The 13243-nt window shown below is 42.1% G+C and overlaps 1 protein-coding gene across 4 annotated transcripts in view; it reads right to left on the reverse strand.

The window, feature by feature from the left end:
* Window positions 1-13243, reverse strand: part of POU6F1 (POU class 6 homeobox 1) — a 130516-nt gene that overhangs the window by 32884 nt on the left and 84389 nt on the right. For all 4 annotated transcript variants that reach the window (XM_077297835.1, XM_077297832.1, XM_077297834.1 and 1 more), the window contains one exon: window positions 7993-8134. In XM_077297835.1, coding sequence (XP_077153950.1) covers window positions 7993-8134 — 142 coding nt within the window. The remainder of the gene's footprint in view (window positions 1-7992; window positions 8135-13243) is intronic.

Raw genomic sequence — 13243 nt, forward strand, 5'->3', positions numbered from 1 at the left:
AACGCCAGCTGCCAGGACCATCGCGAGAATCGGTAACGCTGCGCGGGACGCCGGAAGGTAAGAATATTGCGATTTTTTTTTTTAATTATTATTATTTTTAACATTATATCTTGTTACTATTGATGCTGCATAGGCAGCATCAATAGTAAAAAGAGAGAGGGAGCGAGAGAGAATTTCCCTGACTGGAAATTCTTCCACGCATGCTCAGTTTCAAAAGACAGAACCCGTCGCTGGATTCCTGCTTTTGACAGTCAGCGATGGATCCTGCGTCCATAGGCTTCCATTATAGCCAACGACGGGCAGCGCAGGATCCGTCGCAGAGCGATTTTCCGACATACAAAAAAAAAGTTCCTCTGTGCGTTGTCCCCGCCCGACAGACAGCAATTTTCCGACGGATCCAGTGCACGACGGATGAAACGGATGGCCATCCGTCACAATCCGTCGCCAATACAAGTCTATGAGAAAAAACAGGATCCAGCAGAAAAATTTGCTGGATCCTGTTTTTTAAAAAAATCGGTGGATTTCGACGGGAGCTCAAAGACATAAGTGTGAAAGAGGCCTTAGGAGAGTGTTGCTTGGAGTTTTGTCTATGGGCACATCCTTATCCTCTCCTATTTGTTTTTTCCTTCCTTAACTCCCTTGTGTCCCACTCTGTTGTTTGGTGTGTGTATTTTGTATGGCTGGCATATTCATTTATCCCTGTCCGTCTTGCCTTGTTTGTTTGATTAGTGTGTTCCCATACACTTCAGCTCCCCACTACCCTGGGTGGGGGAGGGGACAGATCAGGGAAGATATAGCAAGGCATGAGAATCCAGTGTCTCTACCTTCAAGAGTAATCCGGGGAACAGGGACCTGTTAAGGACCCAAAGTTCCAACACCTTTGTGACACTGGCCCATACCTTTTTGATCCATTATGGATCTGGTCACTGTTATCGCAGGGCAACTGTAGAAATTCAGCCTAGAGGTGGAAGACTTATTTTGCAGCACCCCAACATTTCAGGTTTAGGGCCCATAGTTCTCAGGCAACCCCTTTTGGAGCCCAAGATCGCTTTACCAGATAGGTTTTCTGTGGGTCGGGATAAGTTTGTTGTTGTCAGGGAGGCTTGTAAACTTTATTTTAAAGGGAACCTGTCACCAGTTTTGTGACATAGCTAAAAATATCACCTTATTCAGTGTCTGCGCTGCATTCCCTAAATCCTTACACTGTGTTCCAAATTATTATGCAAATAATATTTCCTCATATTTTCTCTAAATTACCTATCTGAATTGCAGTCATTGTTATTTTCCAGTCATCTACTATTCTAGTATAATTGCAATGTTTTGGAACAAACTGCCTATGAAAACAGTATCTTTTTTAAAAAAATAAACACTCAAAATGCATGTTCCAAATTATTATGCACAGCAGTGTTTTCAACCTTTTTTATTTTATTTTGAACAAAAAAATGGTCAATTGTGAAGTTATAAGCATTATCAGCTTATTAAAAATGAAATCAAACCGTTTTCAAGTGAAAACTTTATTCTAGGTGATGTTACATTTGCACATAGGACCCCTTGTTTGAAAGAAGCTTCTGGACTCTCTCGTCCATTGAATTTGTCAGTTTTGGGATGGTTTCTGCTTCAATTGTTTTGCATGTGGACAGAATACCCTCCCAGAGCTGTTGCTTAGATGTGAATTGCCTCCCGCCATCACAGACACTCCTTTTGATGATGCTCCAGAGGTTCTCAAAGGGGTTGAGGTCAGGGGAAGATGGTGGCCACACCATAAGTTTGTCCTCTTTTATGCCCATAGCAGCCAGAGATGCAGGTGTGTTTTTTGCAGCATGAGACGGTGCATTATCATGCATGAAAATGATCTTGCTGCGGAAAGCACGGTTCTTCCTCTTGAACCATGGCAGGAAGTGTTTTTAGAAACTCCACATAGATTATGGAGTTCATCTTTACCCCTTCAGGGATCATAAAGGGGCCAACAATCTCTCTCCCCATGATTCCAGCCCAAAACATTACTTTACCTCCTCCTTGTTGGCGCCTTAGCCGTGTTTTTATGGGGTGTCCATCAACCAGCCAGCCTCCAGTCCATCCATCTGGACCATCGAGCGTTGCACGGCACTCATCGGTGAACAAAACAGTTTGGAAGTCAGTCTTCATGTATCGTTTGGCCCACTGGAGCTGTTTCTGCTTGTGTGCAGTGGATAGAGGTGGTTGACAGGATGGCTTACGCACCTCTGAAGGACCCTGCATCTTGTTGTTCTGGGGACGTTGGAGGCACCAGCAGCTTCAAAAACTTGTCTGCTGCTATGACAAGGCATTTTTGCAGCTGCTCTTTTAACCTTACGCAATTGCCTGTTGGAAAGGGTCCTCAATTTTTCCTTATCAGCACGCACACGTGTGTGCTGGGAATCAGCTACATACTTCTTGATTGTGCGATGATCACGATGAAGTGTCTTGGCAATGTTGATTGTAGTCATGCCTTTGTGAGGGTGATCTCTTAAAGGGAGATCTATATGATTGCTTGTACCTGACCAAATATAAGCTGAGTGCTAGCTTTGAGGCCCAGAATGTATCAAATTCACAGAGACGATACACACACTCCTCACTCAGTGATGGCTTATTCACAACCAGTTTATTCTAACAAAGGAAGATAGTAAAAACAGGAAATGGGGGAGGTCGCACAACTTCAGAATAGTCAGTCACTCTGATTGGTTCATTCCAAATATGGGGTATTCAGTTTCTTCACTCCTGCATTCCAAAGATTAGACCGTTTCAAGAATCTTCAAGACAGTTTCAAAGACACAATCGGCCATCTTGTTACATTATATCTGAACTGACTTATATAAGGTTTAATAATTGATTTCATTAGACATTTTCTCCTTCACACCTTTACCTAAATACTCCACAATTTGTTGCTTCTCAGCAGCCGACACATCCTTTTTCTTTCCCATTTTGGCCAAAAATGTAGGCTGCTTAATAATGTGGAACAGCCTTCTTAAGTAGTCTTGCCTTTATTTGGACACACCTGCCAAACTAATTTGCACAGGTATCTGCAATTGCTTTCAGTGATATAAAGAGCCCTGACACACATCACCATCAATGAGTTTAAATGACAAACAAAAAAATTCTAACCTTATCACTCCTAAACTCTTTCTGCATAATAATTTGGAACACAATGTATATAACCCCCTGACTCTCCCTGTATACCCATGAAAAATCTTTTTGAACCCCTTTCCGACATTGGGCACATTAGTACGCCGATGTCGGACCCCCCTGTCCGGTGCGGACTCCAGCGCTGAGCCCGCACCTTTCCGGGCGAATGACAGCTGATATATACAGCTGACATGTGCCCGCAATAGCCGCTGGTGGAATCGCGACTCACCCACGGCTGTTAACTAGTTAAATGCCGCTGTCAAGCACTGACAGCAGCATTTAACTTGCACATCTGGCAAGAGCGCCGGAAATCCCACCCATCGGTGACCTCATCACATGATCGCAGGTCACCGATGGGTTGGCAGACCTCTATGGTTGTCACTGCCGGATTGCTATAAGCGCCACGTGGTGGCTCATACCAAGAGAGCATTTTTGCTACATACAGGCGATCTGATCATTGCGTATATGTAGGAGAGCCGATCAAAGTACTACAGCTTCTAGTCTCCTATGGGGAGACTATTGAAGCATACAAAAAGTAAAAGAAAATGTTTTTAAAAATATTAAAAAAAAGATTAAAAAATATAAAAGTTCAAAACACCACCCTTTCGACCAATTCAAAATAAAACAATAACAAAAAAAAACAAAAACATACACATTTGGTATTGCCGCGTTCAGAATCACCCGATCAATATAAAAAAAAAAAAGAAGCCAATCGCTAAATGGCGTAATGTTAAAAAAAAAAATTTAAAACGCCAGAATTAGTTGTTTTTTTTTTTTGGGTCACCACAACGGGCGATCAAAAGATTGTATCTACACCAAATTGGTATAATTAAAAACATCAGCTTGTCACGCAAGAAAATAAGCCCTCACCTAACCAGAGATCACGAAAAATGGAGATGCTATGGGTATTGGAAAATGGCGCAACTTTTTTTTTTTTTTTTCACCTCTTAAATAAAAAAAGAACCTAGACATGTTTGGTGTCTCTGAACTTGTAATGACCTGGAGAAACATAATTGCAGGTAGTTTTAGCATTTAGCGAACATGGTAAAAAAAACTGTGGGATTGCACTTTTTTTTTTACATTTCAACGCACTTGGTTTTTCCAGTTTTCCAGTACACTATATGTTAAAACCAACGAAGACGTTAAAAGGTACAACTTGTCCGGCAAAAAACAAGCCCTCACGTGGCCACTTTGACCAAAAAATAAAAAAAGATATGGCTCTGGGAAGAAGGGGAGCAAAAAATGAAAATGCAAAAACTAAAATTCCTAAGGTCGTTCAGGGGTTAATTTCTTCCACGCTGTAGGATAATCTTCTTCGTCCGGTCCGATGGGTGTTGCTTCTGGCCTCTCCATCCCTCCCTCCGGCTGCTGCTCGCCGTCCCACTTCTTTAATTGATGTGGAATATGATCCACATCTGTGCGACATCTCACGCCTGCTTGGACATATTGCGTATTGCGCCTGCACTGTATGCTTTGCCCAACTGCGGGCAAAGAATGAAAGCAGAAGTGTGCATGCCCCGCACACGCATTTCTGGCTCATACAGCAACTACTTCCATGTACCAGAAATACGTTTGCTGGCACATGCACACTTCTATCTTCTGGGATGGAGCGGCCCGAAGCAACACTCATCAGACAGGACCGAAAAGATTACCATACAGCGCAGGAGAAATTAATAAGGTTCTACGAGGGTATAAAGGGGGGGTTAGGGAGTTATTTCAGCCTTTGTGGACAGTGGGACAGGTTTTAATCTGACTGACGCCCGGTTTGTCCAGGACCAGGTTCTCAAGCCACAAACTGTCTAGACCAATACCCATAATCGCCATTGACTCTGCACCCTGGAGTATACCCCAGGGGTATTTTATTAATGTCATTCAAATTATACATCTGCAGCTGGGTCATTTCATGGTAGCTTACATTACAACACAATATAGTAACTTACCTTACAAAGATGATGCTAAGTTACTATACAATAAGTTTAATCCATTTGATGGTAACTTACTGTAATGTAAGTTACCATCAGCTTAGTAACGAAAGTTACGATACTGTGCGGTAACGCAAGTTATCTATATTTCTTGTAATAAAAACTGTTGCTTTTAACTTGAGAGGTTAAAATAAATTTTTTAAAGTTACTGGGACTATGGTGTTTTAATACAATAAAAATAGTGCTTCTCCCCTGTTTACTAGAACAGATAATTTGGCAGACTCATGAAGGACAATTGCCTTTCCTTTTTTTGTAACGTAAGTTACCAAGTAATAAAGTTAAATACAAAATGCAGTGTTATTATTGAAAAATCAAACTGTGTTGAAATCTATTGAAAATAGTTTAATGTACAATATACATTCAATCCTTTTTGTGCCTGCCTTCAAAGAACAGTCTGTAGCCAGTTTTTGGCTTGTGAAAGTAACGCAAGTTACCATGGAATGACCCAGGTAGGGGCCATGCACACAGAGTTAATTGATTGCTATGTGATACAGGGCTTGCCCCCTCCTGAGGTTCTTGGACTACCTTTGCTTACTCTGCACAATCCCGTAGTGGCCTGGCCGACTCGGGAGGTGGTAAGATGGAGCGAGTACTGTTATGAACACTGCTTGGGTACCTGGCTAGCTAGGGTGGATACTCAGTCTTTGCCGGAATACCTGACTTCAGGGATGTGTTTTTAGTATATGGTTGTCAAGAACTCCCTCCTCATTGACATTATGATTGCGCCAGTAATCTTATTGCAGGGGCCAAGCTGCCTAAGAGCAGGTTATATATTATTTCTGGTCCAGAGAGGCAGGCCATGAAGGACTATAACGCAAAAAGTCTGGCAAATGGCCATATCAGACCTTCTTCATCTCCCGTTGCAGCGGTTTTTTTCTTTAAGAAAAAATATGGGTGTTACGCACCCCTGCCTAGATTTTTACATATAGGATTGGATCATGGTCCGGGATCCATATCCTCTCCCTCTCAGTCCGGACTTCTTTAACCAGATAGTCAGGGCAAAATGGTTTTCTAAATGGGATCTCAGGAAGACATATAATCTTATTCGAATTAAAAAGAGGGATGGGTGGAAGACAGTCTTTAATACACCTGAGGGACACTAAGAAAACTTTGTGATGACATTTGAGTTGACTAATGCTCCCACCATTTTTCAGCACTTTGTAAATGACAATTTTAGTCACCTGGCAGGTAGGTTTGTGGTGGTCTATCTTGATGACGTATTGATTTATTCGTCTGACCTCGAGTCACATCAGGTATATGTCAGGTAGGACTTACAGATACTCAGAGACAATTTGTCTAACCAGAGAAATGTATGTTCTCAGTTCAGGAGATCCTTTTCTGGGTTATTAGTTACTGTCCACTGGTTTTCGCATGGATCCAGCGAAAATCAGGAAGGTACTGGATTGAGATCATCCAGGATTTAATGGGAAGCTGTCACCTTGTTTTTAGCTAGTAAACTGGTCCCAGTGTGCTGATAGTGATGCAATGTGTCAAAGAAAAGCTTGAAGTATTAGATTTAAAAAACACTTTATATAATTAGATGATTCCCTCATATTCCTTTTCTTTCAGTCATAGGGGTGGCGACTATCTTTTCAGTCACGGATCATTCGGTGTACTTTTGAAATTAGGCACGCCCACATTATTTTGAGTGCCGTGACTTGCCCGAAGCACATTGCACCACTAACAGCACCCTGGAATCAGTTTCATAGCTAACAACGAGGTGACAGGTTCCGTTTATTGGGTTTACATAGGTTTTTAGGTTTCGACAACTACTACCGTAAGTTCATCAAAAACTTTTTGGTAGTGGTCAAACCTCTGACGGATATGACGAGGAAAGGGACGGCCTTTTCCAAATGGTCCAGTCTGGCCAGTGAGGCATTTGATACCTTAAAGAAATGTTTCGCTTCTGTGCTGCTTCTTATACATCCTGACATAACTCAGCCATTCATTGTAGAGGTTCAGGAATCTGAAGTGGGGGTGGGGGCTGTATTGCACGGCGCATCTCCAAGTAAATGGCATCCGTGTGCATACTTTTCAAAGAAACTGTCGTCCGCTGAGAAAAACTATGACATTGGTAATAGGGAACTCTTGGCAATAAAGTGGGCTTTTAAAGAGAAATTGTGAAGTTAGTTATGGGCTTCATACGGATGTTGTTTCTGACCGGGGGATGGAGGGGTAATTTTGGAAAGCATTTTATGCTCGTTTGGGGATCCATCTTTCATTTTCTTCAGCCTTTCATCCACAGTCTAATAGGCAAACTGAACGTGTAAACCAAAGAGCATTTCACTTTGTTTGTTCACCCACTTTTAGGACTCAATGTGTTTCACTGATCTCTACTCAAAAAATACATTGCGTCCAATTAGGGCGTAACAAGTCCTCTAATTAAGGTGGGGGAGGTACTTTTTCTGGCATAATTTTTGTAGAATATGTGATATGCACATGTAGATATAGACATAAGGCATGTATGGATTCTACACATTCGGAGTTTTAATTTGCAGAAAATCAACCTTTGCATGGGTCAGACTTCTAGCTCCAAATATGACTTTTTAAGCATATTTACAAAATTATTGTATTTTAATGCAAAATGGCATGAGGGCTACTGTGAGTGTAAAATGCTGTGATCTGAGTTATCTACAGTCCTAGTTATTGCCTTGGTTCGGTAGCTGTCAATCAAAGTCATTCCATAAACAGTTGATTGCATGATGTAAACGGATTTGTCCATATGAACTAAGTAGCATGAATATTTAAGCAGTAAGGCACAGCTGTCAGCACCTGACATTTACAGCAGGACTTGAATGGGCTATAGAGATGAGGCTGACTAGTCTCAACTATGTAGCAAGCACATCGGTAGATAACATGGTCTACTTACTTGACACAAGCTGGCTCACAGTTGGGGGCTCTGGACAGCTGACATGGACTTGGCTAGAAGTAGACGTGTTGGCTGGAGATGGATTTGTGACAACCACTGTTGGCTGTGTTATGGTAGGAGCAGGTTGGATTTGCTGAACAGGCTAAAATTGAAAAAAAAAAAAAACGTAAGGAAAACATGTTCTTGATCAAAGGAATTTTATGTAGATATTCCTCATACTGTGATTAGAGATGAAAAAATATATATTCCAGTGGACCTAAATTCTCTTTAAATTTTCCAAAAATTCATATTCTCCACAATACAGACTGTGAATTCAGCATAATAACGGCTAGCCACAGCTGCAATTTTGATGTACAGCAGAGAGCCTGCAAACTGTTAAAAAAAAAAATTCAATTCACCACTCTTCTGACCTCCTGCCATCCCCAAAGCATGGTCTGCCGCATCTGTTTTCCCATTTCCCTGTCATTCTCATTCTATTTGGCTTCAGTCTCGACCAGGCCTTAGACTAAGCATGCAGGCCTGGCTGAAAAGAATGCGCAAAACGGGGGAAAGGAAGAGACAGGCATCCGAAAGCTGGGCTACAGGAATGGCTGGACAGTTACGAACTATATTGTTTTAATGATATGGGTTCTGGAGAGACCCCACAGCATAAAAAGAGACTTTCAATCTGCAGAGAATAATTTCTCTGTGAATTTAATTTTCTTGTAAATTTGGCAAATTGAAATCTTGGCAGATCTGCTCATCTCTGATAGTAATCCTTGCAATGTCTTATAAAGTACCATAATTGTGTTCCTAATGCAATGTTTAGAATGTCTATAAGATCACCTGCTGTGAGTTACTACGAACACGGAATTAAAAATTGGTAACTGTTGAATGTTTGTGTTACCAGCACAGCTAACCCTATCTTCTGCGAGACAGCAGTAGAAATCTCTTCTGTCCTGAAATCTAACAGTTAAGTAAGTGGCGGATTATAATGAAGGCAATCTGGGCGGTAGCCCAGAGCCCAGTGGTGTGGGGGGAGACAGATGGGGCAGGATGGGGAGATCATATGGGGCAGAATGGATACTCATGAGGGCAGGATGGGAGAACATATGGCTGAAGCCAGGAATGAGACACACAGCGGCTAGGATGGGGAATATTATTACCATGGGGGCTAATTAAGGGATATTATTACTGCAGTGATGTATTTTATTTTGTTGAGTATACTGTTTTAAATGGGGGAGGGGAGGTCCTGTTACTGTGCAGAGTGAGACTATGTCGCCTTTTTTTCTTCATGTGGTGTAATGTAGAAGTTGGGAAAAATTAAGTAATGTGTTCTGCAAGCGGAGCTCGAGATAACTGTGTTATTTCCTACAGAGACAAGTCCTGGCTGGAAGAAGTGATGGCGGTCTGTCCTGGATGAAAGATGAAAAACAAAAATGAAGGACTTCATCTAGAGACGTCACTGGTAAATCAGTGTGTTATCTATACACTGACACTATACACTGTATACTATATACAGAGGTCCTGTGTATAATGTCACCAATGATCACTGTATTACCTATACACTATATACAGAGCTCCTGTGTATAATATCACCAGTGATCACTGTATTACCTGTACACAGACACTGCATAAGTACAGATCTCCTGTGTATAATGGCACTTAGGCCGGGGACACACTTAACGTATAAAAAAACGGTCTGTTTTTCACGGCCGAGAATCGCACAAATGTTTCAAAAACAGTGATCCGTGTGCAGTGCGAGGATGCAATTTCCTCGCATCAAATGATCCGTGTGACATCCGTGTGACATCCGTATGGCATCCGTATGCCGAGATTTTCTCGCAAGCTTGCAAAACCGACATCTAATGGATTTATGTGCTCAAATGTTCGGGAAAACATATATACAGTATATATATATATATATATATATATATATATATATATATATATATATATATATATATATATATATATATATATATATGTCATTGAGACACATATATATATATATTCTGTATTTATATTTCATTCAGCGCGATATCTGTGAAAAGCCGGTAATTCAATTGCCGGCTTTGCATTTCTCCTTCACAAACCCGACAGGATATGAGACATGGTTTTCATACAGTAAACCATCTCATATTCCCATTTTTTTTGCATATTCCACACTACTAATGTTAGTAGTGTGTATGTGCAAAATTTGGCCGCTGTAGCTGCTCAAATAAAGGGTTAAATGGCGGAAAAAATTGGCGTGGGCTCCCGCGCAATTTTCTCCGCCAGAGCGGTAAAGCCAGTGACTGAGGGCAGATATTAATAGCCAGGAGAGGGTCCATGGTTATTGGCCCCCCCTGGCTACAAACATCTGCCCCCAGCCACCCCAGAAAAGGCACATCTGGAAGATGCGCCTATTCTGGCACTTGGCCACTCTCTTCCCACTCCCTGTAGCGGTGGGATATGGGGTAATGAAGGGTTAATGCCACCTTGCTATTGTAAGGTGACATTAAGCCAGATTAATAATGGAGAGGCGTCAATTATGTCACCTATCCATTATTAATCCAATTGTTTGAAAGGGTTAAAAAACACACACACACATGATTAAAAAGTATTTTAATGAAATAAACACAGCGGTTGTTTTAATATTTTATTGCTCTCTCATTCCATTTTCAGACCCTCGCTTGGCAAAACAATAAACACACAATATACATACCCTCTCTGATGAACTGTCACGTCCCACGAAGTAATCCATCTGAAGGGGTTAACTAATATTACAGGCAGAGCTGCGATAATCCACTCGCTCGTGCCTGTAATCCCCGGGTGCTGAAAGGAAAGCTGGATCTGTACTTACATTCAGTCGCGGTGATGCGCCCCTGCTGGATGTTCTCATGAACTGCAGCCTGGGAACTTTTTCCCACGCTCCAGGTCATATGAGGACATCCACCAGGGGGCGCATCACCGCGACTGAAGGAAATGTAGGTCAATGACCTATAGTTACCTTCAGTCGCGGTGATGCGCCCCCTGGTGGATGTCCTCATATGACCTGGAGCCTGGGGAAAAGTTCCCAGGCTGCAGTTCATGAGAACATCCAGCAGGGGCGCATCACCGCGACTGAATGTAAGTACACATCACTGCTTTCCTTTCAGCACCCGGGGATTACAGGCACGAGCGAGTGGATTATCGCAGCTCTGCCTGTAATATTAGTTAACCCCTTCAGATGGATTACTTCGTGGGACGTGACAGTTCATCAGAGAGGGTATGTATATTGTGTGTTTATTGTTTTGCCAAGCGAGGGTCTGAAAATGGAATGAGAGAGCAATAAAATATTAAAACAACCGCTGTGTTTATTTCATTAAAATACTTTTTAATCATGTGTGTGTGTGTGTTTTTTAACCCTTTCAAACAATTGGATTAATAATGGATAGGTGACATAATTGACGCCTCTCCATTATTAACCTGGCTTAATGTCACCTTACAATAGCAAGGTGGCATTAACCCTTCATTACCCCATATCCCACCGCTACAGGGAGTGGGAAGAGAGTGGCCAAGTGCCAGAATAGGCGCATCTTCCAGATGTGCCTTTTCTGGGGTGGCTGGGGGCAGATGTTTTTAGCCACGGGGGGGCCAATAACCATGGACCCTCTCCTGGCTATTAATATCTGCCCTCAGTCACTGGCTTTACCGCTCTGGCGGAGAAAATTGCGCGGGAGCCCACGCCAATTTTTTCCGCCATTTAACCCTTTATTTGAGCAGCTACAGCGGCCAAATTTTGCACATACACACTACTAACATTAGTAGTGTGGAATATGCAAAAAAAAGGGGATATGAGATGGTTTACTGTATGTAAACCATGTCTCATATCCTGTCGGGTTTGTGAAGGAGAAATGCAAAGCCGGCAATTGAATTACCGGCTTTTCTATAGAACACCGCTGCGTATTTCTCGCAATGCACACGCATGGTCCGTGTGTAATCCGATTTTTTCTCGCACCCATAGACTTGCATTGGCGAGTCTCGGCCGAGATACGCTGACAATCGCAGCCTGCTGCGAGTTCCCTCGGATCCGAAATACGGTGGAGAAAATATCGGATGATGGGAGCTGCACCATAGATTAACATTGGGCCGAGTGCTATGCGATTTTTTATCGCATAGCACTCGTCCGTATTACGGTCTAGTGTGACCCCGGCCTTATAGTGATAGTATTGTGTTTTGTTTTGTTGTTTATTACTGATCAGTATTGTAGTATTCAGTCACTATGTGGTGGTAATATGTGGTCTGGACATGGTGTGGTGGTATTTGTTTCTTGTATGTGATATTATTTGGTCACTGGTGGTAATATGTGGTCTGGTCATGGGGTTGTGGTATTTCTTCCTTGTATGTGATATTATTCGATCACTGTGGTGGTAATATGTGGTGTGGACATGGTGTAGTGGTATTTGTTCCTTGTAAGTGATATTATTGGTCATTTTAAAAATTGAAAAACAAATAAAAATATACCTAAATTGTATTGGATAGTTTAACAAATATTTAATAGGTTACAGTAGAGTAGGACCCGGCCAAGTGTGTCTACAGTGTTATGGTGGTGGCTTAAAAAATCTTTTGGCCAAAACAAAAGCTGCCGGCTATGTGTGATCTGGTGATGGGAACTGTTAATGTGTGATAGGTGAGAAGTGGAGTTTTTCCAAGAGAGAGCAGTGGGACTGTGGACAGTTCGAGGGGTGGAGGCGGAGCTGGGGTGGAGCCTGGGCGGAGTCTCAAGGGGGCCCCGAAAATTTTGCCTCTGTGGGGGGCCCACAGAGTCTGAACAGCCCGAGGCCCTGGCTACCCTTAATCCACCCCTGTGTACGAGTGCTATCCGTTTTTCTTTTTTCAAGGATAGCACACATAGCTATGACTGTATGGGGCTGTTCACGTCAGATTTTTTCCTTGGATCGAGCGGTCTGTGCAAAATCACGGAGACATGTAAGATATTGATCCGAATGTTGGATCAAAATTGGCAATGCAAATTTCTGGATGGGTAAAAATAAACAAAAACGTAACATCAGACAGCACTTGGATGCCGTTCGTGTGCAGTCTATTTCTCACTGACAGAGAAGAGGCTGAGAAACTTTTTTTTACTCATCAGTGAAAAACACATGTAAATCACTGATGAAACGAAGTTAGTTTTTCTTGTACGTAAAAAAAAAAAAACCTGACTTATGAATGAGGCTTTACTTCGAAGATTCACAAACACTCGGTTTCTACCTCATAACTGTTAACAAAAATGTTTCCATTTAAATGA

The sequence above is a fragment of the Ranitomeya variabilis genome, chromosome 3, assembly GCF_051348905.1.
Source record: "Ranitomeya variabilis isolate aRanVar5 chromosome 3, aRanVar5.hap1, whole genome shotgun sequence".
NCBI lineage: Eukaryota > Metazoa > Chordata > Amphibia > Anura > Dendrobatidae > Ranitomeya > Ranitomeya variabilis.